General features: G+C 39.1%; 1 protein-coding gene and 1 pseudogene across 1 annotated transcript; one reads left to right on the forward strand and one right to left on the reverse strand.

The window, feature by feature from the left end:
- Positions 1-206: 206 nt before the first annotated feature.
- Positions 207-17,669, reverse strand: PCNP (PEST proteolytic signal containing nuclear protein). The gene is made up of 5 exons (XM_063111471.1): positions 17,582-17,669; positions 11,618-11,832; positions 5,641-5,715; positions 1,618-1,673; positions 207-354 (listed from the first exon to the last, which is right to left on the reverse strand). The coding sequence occupies exons 1-5, from the start codon at positions 17,643-17,645 to the stop codon at positions 228-230; spliced, it is 537 nt and encodes a 178-aa protein (XP_062967541.1). The 5' UTR covers positions 17,646-17,669; the 3' UTR covers positions 207-227.
- A 799-nt stretch (positions 17,670-18,468) lies between these two features.
- On the forward strand, positions 18,469-20,094 carry LOC134390634 (BICD family-like cargo adapter 1; annotated as a pseudogene).
- The last annotated feature ends 1,740 nt before the right edge of the window (positions 20,095-21,834 follow it).

The following is a 21,834-nucleotide window of genomic DNA, read 5'->3' on the forward strand; positions in this document are numbered from 1 at the left end:
AAATTAGCAAATGTCTTGAAATCTGTATATAAAACATAAATTACCTCTAATTTCAAACTCTCATTTATTAGTGTACCACTCAATCTTTAAAAAAAAAAAAAAGAAAAAGAGAAAGAAAAAAAAAAAGCGGCTCCAAAGATAGTCTTATACCATTCTTTAAAAAAAAGGAAACTGTTCCTTTTAACTTTACACCCACCCACACCCACCCCAATTTCAAAAGACATCATTTAATTGTCTTGGTCATGGACATTTCCAAGATGAGCTTTTATATTTCGCTCCCATAGCTTCTGGTTATCAGAAAACCCATGCTTTCCTTTATTGAAGGAGTTTGGTCCGGCTGATGTTGGTGTATCCCTGTGTTAAAAGAAAGAAAATTTACTTAAAATGTTATATAAAGCCTTTTTGGGCTATGTTCCAAACTCATTCAATATACGTTTGTTCAGCACCTATTATAAATATAGGCTGAACATCAGAAGCTCCTACAGAGCTTTTGAAAAACATCCTTTCCATAGACACAGTTTTAGAGCTTCAGATTCAGTTTGGTGGGGGGGCGATTGGGATGGGCAGGTAAATCAGTAATTTCAATAAATATTTAAGGTAATCATGATACACAGCTAAGGGTGGCAACCACTACAGTTTCTAAAACTGTTATCTGTAACCCATTAATAGGGTTATGAAATCAACTTGGTAGTTTGCCATCAGCTTTTATAGAAAATGAAACAGAAGAAAGATGAAGGTATTACACACAGAAAAGTTTAGTGTCACTTTATGAACTACTGTTTCAATATTTTATGTTTGAATATATGTTTACTGGGTGCTTTTAATGTCAGATGTATTTCTTAGGTCGCACTATGAAAGGCAGGCAGACAGCCACTGGGCCTGTTTCTACCTGAACCATAGACTGACCTTTAGAAGAAATGGGGACACAGTATGGGTTGATGTGAAGTTGAACTCTCTTACTGGCCTCTAGGTTATCCATTCATGCACACAGAAGTAGGAAACTGAATACCATGTTATCTTGAAATTAATGTTATTTGCATGAGAACAGCAACAATGGAGAAAAATTAAAAACTAAAATACTTTTGTTTTATTTTGGTATCTGGCGTCTAAATTACCAAGGACAAAAGGATCCATAAGATTGAGGTTAAATGGTTGGGACAACACCATAAGTGAAGTGACTAAAAGCCATTTTCTTACACCAGAAGAAAATTCAAATTTAAAATCACTAACATTTCTAGTAGCTATTTCTTATTTTAAAAAATATAGGTTACATGTATCTGAAAAGAAATAGCCTTAAATTATTATGTTTTTCTTAAGATACTTAAGACATTGTTATGTTTTTTATAAGATACTGCTATGTTTTCTTAAGATACATTTTCTCTTACCAGGAGAGAAAATAAGATAATTGATAACTCACAGAATATTATACTGTTAACTTTCTTTATGAGAAAGATACTTACTCATCTTCAAATAACCATCTGGTACACAGAAATTTCTGAAAACTGTTTTGCCCAAATTCATAAGAAAAGCCTGAACACTAAAAACATTACGTGCAATTTATTATTGCTCTTAATTCACCCTATAATTTTTTACAATATTTCTGAGAAATTCTAATACCTTCCAATATTCTTCATCCTCATCTTTGCTTCTGGAGGCATTTCCTCTGGTTCACTCTGAAGAAAAAAAATAAGTAAACCAAGATGACCGCATATAAATTTATTAAATTCAATTACTAATAATGCTACATTTTATATTCAAGTCTTTTAGCATTTTCAATACTGTAAATTTTGGTAAAAGGAGAAAATTAGTGAATTTAACTACATTTCAAAAAGAAATGGTTATCTTCTAGGGTACTGATTTTGAATAAAGAAAAAAATTAGTAAAATCTCATAATCTAACGGGGCTGGCCAGTTAGCTCAGTTGTTTAGAGCATGGTGTTATAACATCAAGGTCACGGGTTCTGATCTCCATACCAGCCAGCAGGAGAAATTAACAACAAAAACCCCCTCATATTCTAGAACTAAAACCATTTGGTTACTATGTGCTACACATTGTGTTAAATGCTTTAATATGCACTCTTAAAATCCTAACAATATAATCCCATGAGGGGGGTTATGACTATCATCACTGGCATTTTGCAGGTGAGGTAAAAACAAGGTTAACTTGCCCAAGGTCACAAAGCTAATGAATAATAAAACAATCTGATGCCAAAGCAAAGTCTCTTAACCACTTTACTGTACTGCTCTTTTCTCAAAAATATCTCCTTTATTATAAAGAGATCTCTTTTGCTACAAAGCTCATTTCTTACTACTTTTCCATACATACAGCTGTTGAAAACTGTGGGACAAGTTCTTTTCAGATATGTTTTTATGTATAAATACAGCTGCTTAGCTGAATTATTTTTTTGAAAGGATGTCATCAAGATCCAGCGTAAAGGGGCTTCCACTGATTAAATCTGAGACAATTTGATTATAGCCCACTGACTAAAGAAAAAAATCCATGAGTTTATGCTTACATAAATAAATATATATATACATTTTTGCAGCTGGCTAGTACAGGGTTCCATACCTTTGACTTTGGTGTTACCAGCACCACGCTCTAAAACCAAGTGAGCTAACCGGCCAGCCCAATAAATAAAATTTAAAAGTGATAAGAGAAAGCTCTTATATCCCTAAATACAGAATTAGAAAAATCAACATTTGGCAACGGTTATCATAATTGATTCAGGCAAGAATCGCTAATGGATATTAACACTAGTGAGAGAATATTTGAGAAATTATGTATTTTCACATAGTCTCACAGTATACTCCCCCGCAAGATAAATTTTAATTACAAAAGGTAAAATAGCAATTTGACGGTGGAAATATCCGGCAGGCACCACTATAATCAAATGATCAAAGTTAATATTGCCAGTGATGAGGCATGATGACAGCATGTGCTTCCTGATATGATGCACTGAGAACTTGGCATCACTTCTGTGGTATTCCTGCCAAAAGTAAGGAATGTGAATCTAATCATGAGGAAACAACAGACAAATACAAATTGAGGGGACATGTACAAAATAACTGGCCTGTACTCTTCAGAAATGTTAATGCCATGAAATACACAGAAAGATTCAGGAATTTTCTCAATGAAAGAAAGCTAAAGAGATACAACTGAAAAATACTTCAAAATTTCAAAATTGACTAATTAAATGGATGCCCTCTTTGTTCAATATATTTCAGCCTCAGACATATATCCAAGGTTACTTACATTCTTTCCCCAAAATGAAGAACTAAATAAAAGTTTTGGATGCATGTGTTCTTGTACCTAAAAGACAGTTTATCCTTTAATAGCATTGATATTATAGCACAAAGTGTTGTCTGTATGTGTCTAAAATTTCTTTAAAAATAGGGAAGACAGCAAGGCATGATGCAAAGAATACAGGATAAGAAATTAGAAGACTTAAGGTACAACATGTGTGTGCATTAGTGTGTATTAGCACATACTTAATTTCTCCATTTGCAAAATATGCATAAATATATCACACAATTCACAGGGACATATGGAGGGTAAAATAAAGTTATGTGAAAATAACCAAACTGTTAGGTATTCAAAGTAAGCCATTACTATAATGTAGGTGCTTACAATTTCCAGCCTCTGCACTTTTGCACATGCATTTCCTTCTTCCTACAATGTGTACATATCCAAATGAGTTGGAACAAATGCTACCTAATCTCTTAAGAATGTCAGAGATGCCAGAAAATTTTTAAATATTAAGTTAGTGCTTTTCAAACCTTTTTGGGGGGAATAATGAAATATTTTTTCCTTAACAAAATCCTACTTGGGTTCCCAAATATCAAACAGATAAAAGTATAGCTATAAGTGAAATAGGGGTAGAAGACCAGAGCCCTGCTTGTCAGGCATCACTTACCACATCACAGTTGCTCCTAAGTTACTTCCATAAAACCCCAGAACTGTGAGAAATAGTTTAAAAATCTATGCTCTAGGGCCGAGCCCGTGGCGCACTTGGTAGAGTGCTGCGCTGGCAGCGCGGTGACGCTCACGCCGCAGGTTCAGATCCTATATAGGACTGACCGGTGCACTCACTGGCTGAGTGCCGGTCACGAAAAAACGACTAAAAAAATAAAAATAAAAATAAATAAATAAATAAAAATCTATGCTCTAAACTGAGCCTTCATTTTACAGTTGAGAAACTAAGGCTCCACAAGGGTAAAGCGATTTACTCAACAGGCTTTGCCTGGACAAGACAGAGTAAGAATCCAGGTCTCCAATTGCCAGTCCAGTGGTTTTTCCATGCTGCTGCATCTGGTACCTGGCCTTTACTCCTTTACTCCTTTTCTGAATTTCCACAGGACTTCATCACTTCAGGTACTTTTAGTTCTATCTTGTACTATTTTATGTTTAAGTCCCTGCCCTACAAGGCTGAGTTCCTAGAGGAGTATGTCTGATTTATCTTTGTAACATTGCAGTGCCTAGCATAGAGAAAGCACTCAAATGTGTAGAATGAGTAAAAGCCCAAGGGAAAATGCAATGATAACTACAGTAATTCTTCACCTCCAATCAAACCATATTTACTCTTGCCCAATACTACTCTACAAAACTCCCCAGTCCAGTCAAATGAAGCTGTACAGCACTTACCCCTTGTGACTTGCAAACTGATGTCTTGGCTTACACAAATATTCCTTGGGTCATCAAAACCCTGCCAAATATCTTAGTAGCCAGTATATTATTATATATATATTCTACCCAAATCACTCCAGTTCCACAGTATTTGTGTTCCTCTGCATATGTATATACACATATATATAATCTCATATATATTCTGCCCAAAGAACTCCAGTTCCACAGTGTTTGTGTTCCTCTGCATGTATAATTCTTATTAATACTGCTTTTGGGAACAATTAGTCATGTAGTTTGTAAAACTTAACTGTTAAACAATGAGGTCACATCTTAGGTGGGATTAGGTTCAGAGCCTAATATACAAATCACAATCAAAATTATGTCTGAAAATTCCAAAGGTCATTCCCAAGCATGATAAGATAGTGACACTGTGAGGGGTATGAAGGAACTGGGACTGACAGAGAGAACAGTAGATAAGCATGTTAACTCTACAACATTACTTATTGAATAAAACTGGCAGAATCACCTGCACTATTTGTTATTCCTCCTAGGGATATGACAAGCAGACACCATAGCTGCCCTGTGTAAACTGAAGGCACAAATAATGTATCATCACTGAAGACCATAACCATAAAAATTTGTAAAGGCAGCAGCATTGAATTTCTTTATTTTAGATCCTACATATTTACTAGCACATATTATTACTCATAAAACTTGTTGATTTGGTTCTTAAGTTTCTTGCCCCAAAAGTCAACAATATTTTAAAATAGTCTTACATCCAAATAAAATAAATACAAAAATAGGAACATCCAGTTTTTGTAGCGGTCACACACAAAAACGTTGTAAAGAAAATTCACTAATACCACTAATACAACCTACAATTTGCCACTAACACCTTCCTTAAATAACTGGTTATTGGTTTGTATCCAAGTCACGGCACCAAAAAATTTTTTTAAATAAGAAAAAAACTCCAAAACTGATTATGGTAAAATAAACCAAAACTGGGTATCAACTTACATCTTCATCTTCATTGAAAGCCGCTGCTACTGAAAGGGTTTTTGGAGCAAGAGTTGGAACAGATTCTTTAGGCTTCTGAAGAAAAAAACATTAAAAAGAATATCACATAAATAACATTTATACAGGTTTGTTTAATGATATGAATAACTTATCTTTAAAGATTCAGATTTATGTTTTCATAGAAACTTAGTAAGAGATTCAGTACTTTGGACAAATCTATTCCCTCTTCGAAAATGTGGGTTTTCAGTGGATAGGATTTACTTTACTAATTTGTTTACTAATTTGTTGTATCCATTAGTTTCTCTCCTGTAAAAGACTTTCTACTTAGGATCTGTAATTCAATATCACTTAGCAAAAGGGTACTTGGTACAGGTAAAAGAAAACGATTAGTAAGACTTTCCCATAGTAACATTAAAATTAAGTACAATGTGCCTTGAGAACATAAAAGCCACCCTGACTCATCTTTCTTTTGTAGCTAGCTTCTTGCCCATTTATTGGCCCAAAAATATGCTTCATCCACACCATCTCTTCTATGTAACATAAGTTTTTGAAGGAGTAAACATTATCCTCACTATCTCCATCCTCTTACCACCCATTCAGTCTTCAACCCACTGCAACATGGCTCCCTCCCTTACCATTCTCCTGAAATTATTCTCTATATGGTCACCAATGACCAGTGTGCTACATTTTACTCTAATCACCAGCTCCTTTTTGAAAACACCCCTACCTTGACTTCAGTGACAGTGCTTTTTATTAGTTACTCTCCTAATTCTTTGACTCTTTGTTCTGTCTTTCTCTCCTCGCTGCTGCTCCCCAGATATCCAGTATTCTGTCATTAGTGACTTCTCCTCCTCTGCACTTCTCTGATCAATTTCATTCATTCCCATAATTTTAAATACTTTTCACTACCAAACAGGCTGTCATCTGCCTATTAGACAGCTCCATGTAAAAGCGCCCATGGAAGGCTGGCCAGTTAGCTCAGTTGGTTGCAGTGCAGCCTTGTTATGCCAGAGGCCAAGGGTTCAGTTCCCCGTACCAGCCAGCCTCCAAAAAAAAAAAAAAAAAAAGAAGAAGAAGAAGAAGAAAAAGAGAACCCATGGAAACTTCAGTTTCATAGTGTTCAGAAGTATCCAAGCCAGAAAACCTTTACCTTAACCTGTAAGATCGTGATGACTAGATCCCTATTAAATTTACTCTCCCTGTGCCCTTCCATAATACTACCACATTTCCAACCTAAAGCCCTTAGCATTATTTGCTTGAATTACTGCTACAAATACCATCTCCTCATTTTTTGTGTTTTTTTCCTTCAACCTTCTATATATGGGTACCAGAGGGACATTAAAATATAAATCTGTTTGGGCCGGCTCATGGCTCACTCGGAAGTATGGTGCCGATAACACCAAGGCCAGGGGTTCGGATCCCTATATAGGGATGACTGGTTAGCTCACTTGGGAAAGCGTGGTGCTGACAACACCAAGTCAAGGGTTAAGATCCCCTTGCCGGTCATCTTTTTAAAAAAATAAGTAAATAAAATAAATCTGTTTAAGTCTTGAGATTCCTTATAACGGTTCTACAGCTCCCCTAGAACCTAAATAATAAAACCAAACTATATTATGGAATATATGTCCCTTTATAATTTGGTCCTATGACCTTTTGGAGGAGGCTTTCTACGCTTACATTTACCCACTAAACACTTTACAACTACTAACAATTTTCGGAATGTACCATACGGCTTCACATTTAAACTTCCTTTGCATGAAATTCCTTGTAACTTTGCATGAAATGCCCTTTTGCCTCCTGTGTGCATTTAAAAGTCCAACTCAAATATCACTTCATCAGTAAAATCTTCTCCCATCTGCTGAAACAAAATTAACCACCCCTTCTTCTATAACCTACACACACACACTTTTTATAAATAATGTTGACTTTTGAAGGAACAAAAAATGTTAACTTGGAGATTGTGCATAGTGACTTCAGAAACACTCTTTATTCTTTCAAAAATGTCATGTATTTGACGTTGCAGACACAATATAAGAAAGAAAAAAGTATCTGTTGACTGATCAATCATCTTCACATCATACAATCAAAAACAGCAGTTTCAACTGTTTTTTTATATCCTATACTCTCCCAAGAAGACTATGTTTACATTGTAGTCTATTTCATAAAAACAGGCTTTTGTTTCCAAAAATTAAGAAGTTACACTCAGTAGGCTTTTTCAAATATAACCATCCTACCTAAAATGATCAGTAATTACTAAATCATGCCAATGATTAGGAAAAGTAGGGATTTGGATTTAGGGAGTATGTCCAAGCACAGTAAAATCTATTATTAAGAGGACAATCTATATTAGAAGTATACATGAGACATGTTTAATATGCCGTCTATCAAAAAATATTAAATATGTATGCAGTTAGGTCTATGCAACTTCAAAAAACATATTAAACACAATCAGATGAAATAGAGGAAAAAACAGTAATGAAGTAATGATGTTACAAGCTGAATGTCTCTTGTGCAGACTGAATTTTTTTAAAAAAGGGAAGAAAAAGGAAAACAGCAAGACAGAGCAAAGGGTGGGGGAGGGGATGCTGAGGATGGTAACTCGGATTGTAAATTGGTACTGACTCTAGTAGGAAACTGATCCAGATCATATTTTTAAGATCTTTTTTTTTTTTTTTTAAAAAGATGACCGGTAAGGGGAACTCAACCCTTGGCTTGGTGTTGTCAGCACCACGCTCAGCCAGTGAGCAAACCGGCCATCACTATATAGGATCCGAACCCGTGGCCTTGGTGTTATCAGCACCGCACTCTACCGAGTGAGCCACGGGTCGGCCTTATATTTTTAAGATCTTTGAATGAACATCTATTGCAGAAATAAAGCTGCATGCATCTGGCAATTGAGTATTAACATTCACAAAACAAACACAAACAACTCAAAAGCAACTTCAGGATTTTTCTCCTCACACAAGAATGTAACCATTTTCTTAAGCCAACAAATTAACATCATCAAAATGTTCACATTACCCTAAGCAATCTACACATTCAACACATTCCCTATCAAAATACCAATGACATTTCTTTACAGAAATAGAAAAAAAAAGATCTTAAAATTTGTATGGAGGAATCACAAAAGACCCTATATAGCAAATGCAATCTTGAACAAAAAGAACAAAGTTGGAGGCATCATACTTCCTGATTTCAAAATATACTACCAAGCTACAGTAACCAGAACAGCATAGTACTGGCATAAAAACAGACAAATTGATCAAGGAATAGAGAGCCCTGAAATAAACCCAGGCACTTACAGCCAACTGATTTTTCACAAAGGTGCCAAAAATATACAATGAGGAAAGGACAGCTTCTTCAACAAATGTGGCTGGGAAAACTGGATATCCATATGCAGAAGACTGAAACTAGACCCCTATCTCTCACCATACACAAAAATCAACTCAAAATGGATCAAAGACCTAAATTTAAGACCCCAAACTATGAAACTACTAGAATAAAACAAAGAGGAAACACTACACAACATGGGAGTGGGCAGCACTCTTTTGAGCAAGACTATAAAGGCACAGGCAATGAAAGCAAAAATACGTAAAAGGGACGACATCAAACTAAAAAGTTTCTGCACAGCAAGGGATGCTATCAACAAAATGAAGAGACAACCTACAGAATGAAAGTGTTTGCCAACTACACATCAGACAAGGGGCTAATATCCAGAATACATAAAGAACTTAAACCACTCAACAGCAAAAAAAAAAACAAAACCAACCAACCAACCAACCAAACAAACAAAAACCACACAACCCCGTAATGGACAGCCACCAAAAAACCAAAAACAAAACCAAAAACAAAATCTGGGCTGGTTGGTTAGCTCAGTTGGTTAGACCACAGCCTTATAACACTAAGGTCACTAGGGCCGGCCCTGTGGCTCACTCGGGAGAGTGTGGTGCTGATTCCACCAAGGCCACGGATTTGGATCCCTATATAGGGATGGCCGGTTGGCTCACTTTGGGAGAGCATGGTGCTGACAACACCAAGTCAAGGGTTAAGATCCCCTTACCGGTCATCTTTTGAAAAAAATAAAATAAAATAACACTAAGGTCACTTGATTCTGCCCCCTGTACTGGCCAGCTGCCACAAAAAAGAAAAGACACACAAATGGCCAACAAGCACATGAAAAAATGCTCAACACCACTAATCATCAGAAAAATGCAAATTAAAACCTCAGTGAGGTATCACCTCACTCCAGTTAGTATGGCTATTATCAACAAGACAAAAAATAACAAATGCTGGTGAGGATGCAGAGAAAAAGGAACTCTCCTACATTGCTGGTGGAAGTGTAAATTGGTACAGCCACTGAAGAAAATAGTATGGAGGTTACTCAGAGAATTAAAAATAGATCTACCCTATGACTCAACTATCTCACTATTGGGTATATACCCAAAGGAAATGAAATCAATATATCAAAAATATACCTGCACTCCCATGTTCACTGCAGCACTAGTCACAATAGCTAAGAGATGGAACCCACCTAAATGTCCATCAATAGATGAATGAATAAAAAAACTGTGGTGTATATATACACAATGGAATACTATTCAGCTATTAAAAAAAAATTGATATCCTATCATTTGCAGCAACATGGATGCAGCTGGAAACCATCACGTTAAGTGAAGTAAGTCAGGCACAAAAAGACAAATGCCACAAGGTACCACCTCACATGTGAAAAAAAAAAAAAAGTGGTTCTTATTAGAAGTAGAGAGTAGAATAATGGTTACCAGAGGGCAAGGGGAGAGGGGCAGGTGAGGAGGAGAAAAAGTGGTGGACTAATGGGTACGAAACTATGCTATCTACTCTAAGTCAATCATTGTGCAGTATATGCATGTACTGAAACAACATACTGCACCCTGCAAATATGTACACATAAATGTCAAAAAAAAAAAAAAAAAAAGCCAATAGCAATACACTATTTAAATAACTTTTGTTAAATAAGAGATCTATTTGGTTGAACATATAAAATTGTCATATTGTAGGTTAGAAACAAATATCTACAACTTCACATGCTTCAACCTAATATTTCAAATACTTCCAAAGGTTTCATGGTTAATTAGTATTAATTCAAGGTTTACATCTTAAAACAAAGGATCAAATGTTGATCTGTTAAGGATTACCATCATAAGACATATAGTAATCAACATCTATCTGTAGTTCCATAGTAAGATAACTAGGAAGCTCTTCTTGCGAGTAATACCTTATTAATACTAATCTTTTAAGATATGAATAACTGGTTTCTAGAGATATTATTTTTAATATTACTGGCATTGGAAGATAAAAAATGACATTCTTTCTGAAAGTATTTTTTATTAATTATTTTTTTATTTTTAAAAAAAGATAACCGGTAAGGGGATCTTAACCCTTGACTTGGTGTTGTGAGCACCATGCTCAGCCAGTGAGCTAACTGGCCATCCCTATATGGGATCCGAACCCGTGGCCTTGGTGTTATCAGCACCCCACACTCTCCCGAGTGAGCCAAGGGCCAGCCCCTGAAAGTATTTTTTAGAGATTCTGTTCAACTTATTCTATTACTTTATAACCATATAGTCCCTATAAGAGTTGTTTCTTTTGGGGGGGGTGGGGGGCATCTGGCTGGTAAGGGGACTCAAACCCATAACCTTGGTGTTATAAGGTTGGACTCTAACCAACACAGCTAACCTGCCAGCCCCTGAGTTGTTTCTAACATTCCAACTTTTTCCTTTTTTTTTTTTTTTAACAGATTTACTAAGATATAATTCATCTAGACCTTCTTAACAGAATACTAATCACTTTTTAAATACTTACATGAAAGTTCACACGTCAAAGGTAACTTCTCAAGCAATGTACATTTTTATACTTAATTTACCATAACCTAGTAAAAGCAGGTTTCCAAAACAAATCCTTAAGAGTCAGTACAAATATTATACATAAAATAACAACTCACATTTGATCCAAGTTTGATGGATATGGCTGATGCTTTCTTTGTCATCTGACTACCTATGGCAAATCCAAATTTGGAGATCTTTGTAGGCTTTGTTGGAAAGTCTTCAGCTTCTTCTTCAGCTGATCGCTTCTCAGCGCTGCGACTGGAACTTTCCCCTCCATTACTGGAAGAAACAGTCTTAGTTTTCACAGGTTTTTCTGCTTCTTCTTCAGGTCCTGGTGAAGTCGAAACAACTTACCAAGATGAGCTATTTTTACTGAGCAGACTGATGGGAGCAGCAACCTCAAAAAGCATCGTTATAAGGAAGATACCTCTGCAGTTGTCACCTACTGACCCAATAGTCTCTTCCACTGTTTGTTAGAGTATACAGCAGGAACTGAGATTGTGTGGCAGTAGAAGAGGCTCCCATGAATTAACTAGCATAAAATACAGAGCAATTTAAAATTATAAACATAGAGTTCACAAAAAGGAAAGACCCTTCAACCAAACACTATCATGTTTACGTTATACAATAATTTTGTTATTTGCGGGATTTTGCTTTTTAGAAATCAAGAACTAGACATTCTTTTACACAAAGGAGCTTGTGAGCAATTAGTCACATGATAATACATTTGACTAATAAATTCTAATATTCCTCAGTAATATAGTACTATTCATGCAACAGATCTAGTTATGAACAGACCCATTATTACCCAAACTACAGTGTTAGTACAGCCTAGAGTTGTTTCCTTGAGTGGTGTGTTATTCGTGTTCCTCTCACACAATCTTAAGAGTTGAAAAGGAACTTGAAGTAGAACTTCAGGGTCATTCACTCCTGCCTGAGTGATTTAATTCTACTCCGAAAGCTTGGTTATCACCTGTTTTAAGCTACCCATGAGAGCTATTTAAAACCATACTGTGGATTACTTTTTCTCATGAAAGAAAAATGAGCTAATCATAATTTCAAACAGTATAAGGCATACATATATAGGTTTAGAAGGCAAAATGTCTTTCAGTAATTTTGCTTGTGTTTGTATTAAATAATTGATGAAATCAGTTTACAACGTTTGTATCTTAGGTCTGCTATATAAGGCCACTTAAGAACACATTGGGAGTAAGACAGAAAAAAGCTGTCTGATTATTAAAAATTTTATTTTCTTTCCCCAGTTTGCCAATTCACCCTGTACAATGTATTCTGCTACACTGCATGGAGAGTTTATATATGGAGAAAGAGAAGACTGTCTAAGGGATGGCCCTGATTATAGTCAAAACAGGACAAAAGCTAGAATGGGCAGGAAAAAAAAAAATCAAAATCAAACACAAATAGACTGAAAAATAAAGGATTAAAAAGCCACAGACTATAGGGGCTGCTGGTTAGCTAACACCAAGGTCAAGGGTTTGGATCGCCATCCATGCTACCCACCAAAAAACAAAACAAAACAAAACATAGACTATAGATCTAGGTTTATATAGTTTTGAAATGATGTTGTCTCAAGATTAAGCACTTTGCACAAAACATTTGATTTTGTTTAGACAAAAAATAAAAAGAACTCTTTATTCCCTTTGGAAAAGGGGTGAAAACTGTAATGACAATGTAGGGAAGGGAATTAAGTAGGATTAGGTTTTCGGATTTCTCCAAGAGGCAAAGATAGCCCTGAAATGATGGCCTGAGGTGCCAGTCACTTATTCATATATATAAGATTACAAAAGCACCCAAAGAATTAAATTAAAGTTTGCTATTCAATAGTTGAGAAACAACTCAATTCAAGCTGATATTTCATAGTAAAACCCAAACAGTAAATACTTTTCTGTGACTGACGCACAGCTAAAATTGAAAATTCACTGGCTCTACATATCAGAACATATTGAAAACCCAGTGACTTTACATACAGAAACAACCTATACACTAAAGGCTCAAATTTTGTGCAAACGCAAAGTGAAAAACATCAAAACATACAGCATAAAGAACATTTAGACTTGACTGCTGTGTAATAACGTTCTTTGAACTGTGATACAAGGGCTATAATTAGTCAAGATTTCCAGGGTTTTTGGTGTTTTTGTTTTTTTGTTTTGGGCTGCTGGCTGGTATGTGGATCTGAACCCTTGACTTTGGTGTTATGACACCGCACCCAAACAGCTGAGCTAACTGACCAGCAACCAGTTTTTTAAAGCTGATTTTCCACTTCTAGGTCTTTTCCCACTTCTAGGTCTCCCTTTACTCAGAAAATAATTTTGGAACAAAGAATCTAAAAAAATAATCTAAACATAAATGAGAAAAAGTGAAAACATTCTTACTATAATAACATTAAATGTGGCAACTAGCTGAACTCATATGTGTTAGTAAATGGAATGTAACATACTGTCTAATCCTGTTAATCCATAGGGAAGATTCCCATGGAGACTGCTCCAGAAAAAGTTAGAATGAAAAGGGGAACTGAAAGAACTGCTCTGAGCTCATTAAGTGATCAACTGGCAGCAACTCAAATTTTATTCACATCTGTGCTCTCATCTGAAGAGGCAACCAGACCATCATATCACAGGTCCACATTGAGGATGAAACAAACTATTTCTATTTGGTCATTTCTACACATGGCTGATTCTAGATCCAGCTATTTATTTCTGAACATAGTAAAGAAAGGCCTTGCCCACTCTCAAGAAGTTTTTTTTTTTGTTTTTTAAAGCAACTGAAATCTTTAGATCAGATCTACTTTTCAATGGAAGTAAGGAGTCAAGAAAGGCAGATGCACTATTTTCATTTCTTAGCTTTACAGGGCTCAATGTGTCACATGGATTGAGCTGTTATTTTTTCTTTATATAATCCTCTTAACTATGTAGCAATACACAAAGCATTGAGGAAATAAAGCAAATGAAATAAACAATAGACTGACTGGGAAATATGACTGCTAAACCTATGTCATTATCAGTGTGATTGTTATAACAATTTTTACAATTCCATATATAGTTTATTAGAAGAGAAAATTATTTCAACCTAATGTGACCTTTAAAATATACCATTATATCAACATTATATCAACATTAACTCCTAAGTACATTAAGTGTTTTCCTTTAAATGACAACATGTACTACTTTATTATTTGGGGCTTTTAATCAAGGACCTCTATTTTCAATTTAATAAGACTTTTGTATTTGGGGACTATGGGAAACAAAATTTTGCACAAACACAGATTAGTACTGGGAAAATTCTTAGTGATGCAAATTATAGTTTAAAGAATGAATAAAGGGCCGGCCCGTGGCTCACTCAGGAGAGTGCAGTGCTGATAACACCAAGGCCCTGGGTTCAGATCCTATATAGGGATGGCCAGTTTGTCACTGGCTGAGCGTGGGGCTGACAACACCAAGCCAAGGGTTAAGATCCCCTTACCGGTCATCTTTAAAAAAAGAAAAAAAGAATGAATAAATACATGGCCAGTTTTCTTAAAAGAAGAAAATCAATGTATAACATAAAACATGGGCAAAATATCATTATCAGATTCTTTATTAAGGAATATTTTAATAAAAATACTTTATCTAACTTGTACTCATTCTGAGCAACAAAATATGTTGTTTAATTAACACAAAATCAAATTACACATAGTACTAGCATTTTTTCTTTTTCATTGAATAGTTGGGGAGGAGGAGCGGGCCTTGGAACACAAAGGTACCTTACTTTCAAAAAATTACCAGTAAGAAAATTTAAGTCCATAAGGATACCCTTCATGACCCATCTGCATTCTGGTAGCTTCTGTATCTGCAAAAAGGGCACAGAGCTACCCCTCTAATAGTACTCATTTGCAGCTTAAATGAGAATGTACAAGACCCTACTAGTGTCTGGTAAAGCTAGAGACAGCCATGATTATGTATGAATAGCTCTTTTTAAAAATTTCCACTTATTTCAAAGAGCTATTAAAATTTAACCAAATGGAGGAGGAAAAAAAAATCTACCCAAAGCCTTATAATATTCTTTAAAATGACAGCAGGTAGTTCAAGTAGCTTCTCTCACGGACATAAATTAATGTTAACTATGGAAGTAATTTATTCATAAAAAAATACTTATACTTCTAAGTTGGTGGACTCTTCAACAGGAATTAAAATTTAGAATATTATCCAGGTAAGTTCCTAAGACAACCTTGATGGTGTTTTTAAAAAAGTGACTAATTGTCACAAGGTTGTCAATTTAGCAATATCCATGACATGAAATGTTTAAACTATGATTCTTCTGCACAATCTCATTAAAAATATCTGATATTAAAAAATGGCTTAAAGGTTGGCCGGTTAGCTCAGTTGGTTAGAGTGAGGATAGTCAAGGGTTAGATTCCCTTACTGGCCAGCCACCAAAAATGGCTTATATGCAACAGCACTACTTTCTTGTAAAGAGAGCGAGGCAAATTATGTAGAAGTTAAGGGATATTATTCTAAGTTATAAACAAAAGACCATAATAATTTTTTTGATACCAACTAGCAAAGTAATTTTATACCCCCCAAAACATTCTAAACTGGAAACATCATATACATACCCTCAATTGAAAGGGTGTCGGGTAAATTATACGAGTATAGTGGATTTATGCTGACACTTAAGGTACATTTTGGCAGCACATTAAACACATCTCTGCTACTCGGCCTTAATGTCAAAGCCACATAAGATTCTTTAGGCTACAGATCTTTGCTTTTCCTCAAACTACTTCTAAATTTTTATCTAATTCTACTGGACGATTTTCAAAACAATCATTTTTCTGGGGGAAAAAAACCCCTAATCAGGAAGTACTAGATGGTTTAAATCGTTTCATAAGCTATTTTACTAACTACAAAAGGAGGTGAGGGTGGGGTGAGTTTCGGCTCAACTAAGAGCACTGTACATGCTTTTTAAAAAGTAAACTCTGGGTCCAAACTAAATGAACATTACGCTTATCTTTTCATCAGTTTTTGTTCCCAAGGCAATTCACATTAAACATGTTAGAAGGCCTTCATATGTTGTTCATCTTCGATACTTTCTCATATTAAATACTTTCAGGGATAAGACTTAACGGAGTCAGCATAGAGGATAATATTAAAAACATTCTAAACAAGACATTATGATCAGCTCGCACGTGTTAGTCACCTGCCTCGTTAAGACAAAGGGTGGGTGAATGGGGGTCCTGGAGAGATTATATGTTTCTTTTCCTTAATGCAGAAGACCCAAATTTAAGGGGGGCGGAAGGGACAGAATAAGGATAGCTGTAACCTGAGTTTAACATCGAAACAAAATACAGGAAGAGTAGCACTAGCCTATTTGACCACCTAAAAATCTGGCATGAGGTCAGCTGGCAACAGCCTATGAAAAGCCAGACACTTCAAAGAAAAGCAATCGAACCCTAACCCTAGACCCCGCAACTTAAACCAGCGGACAGGCCACGGCATCCCTCTTTCTCCCCATCACCTCGGCCCACCCCATTAGAGGGTCAGTATTAAGCTTGAAAATAAAGGAAAGAGAGCAGGCTGGGGTCGTCTACCTCCTCAGCGAACAGGCAGCAGCAAGCGTAATTAACTCCTACGTGTAACTAAGAGGCCAGCACTGTTGGAAAGTCGGCCTGCGGCCATTGCGCACTGCCTCGAACTGAGTGTGTGTTTGGTGTTAATAGACTCCGGTATGTGTGTGTTTTGTGTGAGGTACATCTCCGCTGTCGCGGTAGCGGCTCCTGCACCGCCGCTCCTGGTCCCACCCCGCGTTCGGTCTCCCCTTCTGGCGCCCTTCTCCCTTCTGGGAAGCAGGGCCTCCTCTGGGGCCAGGAGGTGACGAACAGTGGCCGGCTTTCCCCAGCGAGGAGGCGATGTGGGCCCGGATGCCAGTGGGCCGCACCGGGCGTGCCCGGGGCTCATCTGGGCCCAGCACCTGGCCGGGTGAGCGCCAGATCCGCCCATTCTCGCCCCAGCCCACTTCCCCCACCCCGGGGAGCTCAAAGATAGGCCCCGAGCATCCCACGCAGCCCGCGACGCTGGGGTTGTGTTCACCTCCGGCGGCTCCAGCTCGCTGAGACTTCTCAGGCTTCTCCTCTCCCGCCTTCCCGTCCGCCATTTTCCCCGCCGCGGCCTCCCTGCAGCCACGCCAAGGACGTCACGGCCCCGCCCAGCAACCATTGAGTTTTTGAGCCAGCCTACCAGGTACAGCCTAGAACGGCCCTGTAGAGTAAAAAGAGGCCTCTTCGGAAACGGAAGTGGATGTGACGTCATCAAAGACCCGCCGAAGAAAGGGCACGGAGGATTGGGCGGCCTTTGTCGAGGATTGGCAAGGGACTTACTAGAGAGCAGTAAGGTTTTCAGGTCCAGAAAATTGAAGGAACGTGGGAGGATCACTCTGCAAACGTCGGTGGAATGTTAAGAAGGTTTCTCATCCCTGGGTGTTGTTACACCTGAAGCTGGCAGGGTCTTTCGTTCTGGCCTTGCTGGATCACGCGTGCCTGACTACGTTGAAAGGGAAGAAATAGGGCCGTATTCTTTTTCTTCACTTAAGGGGGAAATTAACGTTTATCGAGCGCCCTCTAGTGTCAGACGCCTTTCACACACTATCGTTTAATCTACACAACAGTTCAATGCGAAATTAGCCTGTCTTGGCTGTGGGAGTTGAGACCAGAAAGAGTAATTTGTCCATGGTCACCTACCCAACTGGTAAAACTATCTTTTCTATAGACCGCAGTTTCTCTATCAGGTTAACAGAAGCTACTCTGTTAAGTTAAGAGTGCAATAATTTCTGCCTTACTTAGAAACCTAAAACATTTCTGGACACATATAGAGTACTTCAAAAAGTTTGTGGAGAAATAGAATTAAAAGATAATATGAATCTTTCCATGAAATTTTTGAAATACCCTGTAGTAGGTGCTCAATAAATATTTGTTGAATGAATGACCTATTGGGGAAGGTAAGCTGCTAGAGTGGGAAGTGTAACAGACAATTGCTGTGGCACGGAAATCGAGGAAGAATTATTTCAAGGAGGGAAGAGTTTGGTGAGATATGCCAGAGTTCAGTAATTAGTAAGAAATGATCACTCACTGCTGGAGAGGAACCAGGACATGAGCTGGCCGTACGAACAGATGCACAAGGAGCTGGAGCACTTAGAACAAGAGAAACACGAACTGAGAAGACGATTTGAGAATAGAGAAGGGGAGTGGGAAGGGCAAGTATCAGAGCAGGAGAGTGACGTGGAAGCACTACAGGATGAGTTAGGCACCAAATTCATCTGCGAGAAGCAGATTGAGAAAAAACAGGCTGTGCAGGAACTATCAGAACAGAATCAAAGGTTATTTTTTTCTTTTTTCTTTTTGGTGGCTGGCCGGTAAGGGGAACTGAATCCGTGATCTTGGGGTTACGGCTGTGCTCTAACCAACTGAGCTAACCGGCCAGCCCCAGAACCAAAGTTTATTGGATCAACTCAACAGGATATCAGAAGTTGAGAGACAACTCTCTGTGCAGGTCCACGACTTCAGAGAAGACTTTCAGGAGAAAAACTCATCAACCAACCAACACATCATCCAGCTGGAGAGCTTCAGGCTGAGATCAAGATGCTGTCAGATTGGAAATGGGAGCTGGAGCATTGTCTCAGTGCCACCTTAGAGGAAAATGAGCTGCTCCAAGACTGTGGAAGAGCTGCAGGACCAGGTGCTGATCCTGGAGAGGCAGGGCCATGACAAAGACCTACAGCTGCACCAAAGCCAGCTGGAGCTCCAGGAGATGAAGGCAGAAGAACTCACTGAGGAGAGGAGTCTGCAGAGCTCTGTCATTACCAGCACATCCCTCCTGTTACAGACTGAGCAGAGCATGCACGCTGAGGAGCTGGAGAAGAAAAGAGAGCAGCTGAGACTGCAGTTATGGGAAACCTACTGCCAGGTTCACAATCTCTGCGCACACCTTTGAGGAAATGACAATGCCGAATCAGCCGTCTCCATGGACTCCTCAAAGGACAAGTCTTCGGAAACCTCCTCTGCCAAGGATGTGCCAGCCGCAGCTTGCGCACTGCCCTCAATGACTTCAGGAGATTGATACAGAGCATTGTGGATGGCATTGAGCCCACGGTGATACTGATGAGTGTGGAGATGACTGCACTGAAAGAGGAGTGGGACCGACCCAGAGTAACATCTGAGGACAAGGAGCCAAAAGAGCAGCTTCAATAAATAAATAAATAATAATAAAGACAAAGGAACAGCTTCAGAAAGCCATCAGGGACCAGGATGAGGCCATTGCAAAGAAAAATGCTGTGGAGCTGGAACTCGCCAAGTGCAAAATGGACATGATGTCTCTGAACAGCCAGCTGCTGGATGCCGTTTTGCAAACGCTGAACCTCGCAGCAGCTTGAGGCTTGGCAGGTCAACATGGACAGGGTCATTGACTGGCAGCTGATGGATATGCACCTGAAGCCTGAAGGAGTGGGGTAGCCTGCTGCTGCCTTCTCCAGGGGCCACAACACAGGGTAGGGGGATGAGCCCAGCACCACTGAAGGCAACCAGCTCTTCTCATTCTTCAGGAAGATTTAAGTTGGGAGGAGTCCGAGGGTGGATAGACTGGAGGTGGCTGAAAAACCATGCAGGCAAGGGCCTCCCTGGCAGCTAGGGCTCAGCTGTTGTGCCGCCCGCCTGCACTGGGCCCAGTCAGTCTTGGAGGGTCCACTCCCTGGGTCAGTGGGGATACCGAGAGGGGGGGCCTGCCTGGCCTCTGCAGGCAGCCATTGACAGGGGAACAGACAGGAGCCCAAGCTTGGGCTTCCCTGGGATCCTGTTACAGAGCAGCGCTCAGGCCGCCTACAGAGCAGCCCCTTGATTTGGCTTTGCTGCTTAGACCCTATGGATTGTGCCCCACCCTGGAGGTGCTGCTGCCTCCTCGGTTTTAGGAAAATGAGAAGAGAAGAAATGAAGACCTTTCCCTGCATGCCTCAGGAGGCCTGAGCCTTGGGGCCTAGTCCTGCAGCATAGTAAACCCAGGCCCGAGCCTCCATTCCCTCCCCAGTCCCTGGCCCAGAAAATAAGCTTAGGGAGGCAGTGGCCCTCAGCACGTGAATGCTCCTCTGCTGGAGCACCTTTGTGGGCAGGAACTGAGCCCGAGACCATGGGGCTGGGAGGGGTCTCCTCCTCCTTCTCCTCCTCCCCCCACGGCCCCCTAACCCCCTCACATTAACAATTTCTTGGCCCAACCAAGCAAGTTCAGGCTACACATGGTCCCAGAGGAGTTTATGAGCCACTCCCACGTCAAGGACAGCGTCAGCATCACAGGGTGGATGGTGGGAAGGCTGTTGGGAGCCCACCATATCTACTAAAGGCAAGGCCTGCAACCTGCTGCTTCTGCTCCTGCTTCAGCAGCCGCTCCACCTGCTCTGCTGAGGCCCAACTCTGAGGCTCTGTGGGCCGGGCCAGCCCACAGTTGCTTTAGTCCAACCCGGTCTACGTCTCTCACATCAGTCTCCCTCACTCACATGGGAAAAGCACAGCAGGATGAGTGGAAAGTACAGACTTACAGACATGTACGTACACAGTGTAATTTTGTATGTGGCAGTCATGTAAATATATGTATGGACTTTGTAACATACATATATACATCTATAAAGGCATATTTTTATTTTTTGGCGTCTGGTAAGGGGATCCAAACCCGTGACCTTGGGGTTATAAGGCTGTGCTCTAACCAACTGAGCAAACTGGCCAGCCCCTATAAAGGCATATTTCTAGAAAAACACACCACTGCTTCTTTTGAAAATAAGTCTGACCAATAAAATGAATTTCTACGTGGGGGAAAAAAAAGTGGCCACTGAAGTTTTGTTATCAGTTTTCTGGCTGAAAACTGTAGAAGTGATATAAGCACAAAACATTGCAGGGTTATGCAGTACTCCAGAGCTGTACTGTTCAACATGGCAGCCACTAGCTACATGTGGTTACTGAGCACTTAAAATGTGGTTAGTGCACCTGAAGAAATGAATTTTTTATTTTTATTTAAAATGACTGGTTAGAGGATCTTAACCCTTGACTTGGTGTTGTCAGCACCATGCTCTCAAATGAGCTAACCGGCCATCCCTATATAGGGATCCGAACCCATGGCCTTGGTGTTGTCAGCACCACACTCTCCCAAGTGAGCCACGGGCCAGCCCTTGTTATTTTTTGTCTTTTTGATAGTAGCCATTCTAACTGGGGTGAAATGACAACTCACTGTGGTTTTGATCTGCATTTCCTTGATGATTAGTGATGTTGAGTGAGCCACGGCCGGCCCAAGAAATGAATTTTTAATGTTAT

The sequence above is a fragment of the Cynocephalus volans genome, chromosome 1 (assembly GCF_027409185.1).
Source record: "Cynocephalus volans isolate mCynVol1 chromosome 1, mCynVol1.pri, whole genome shotgun sequence".
NCBI lineage: Eukaryota > Metazoa > Chordata > Mammalia > Dermoptera > Cynocephalidae > Cynocephalus > Cynocephalus volans.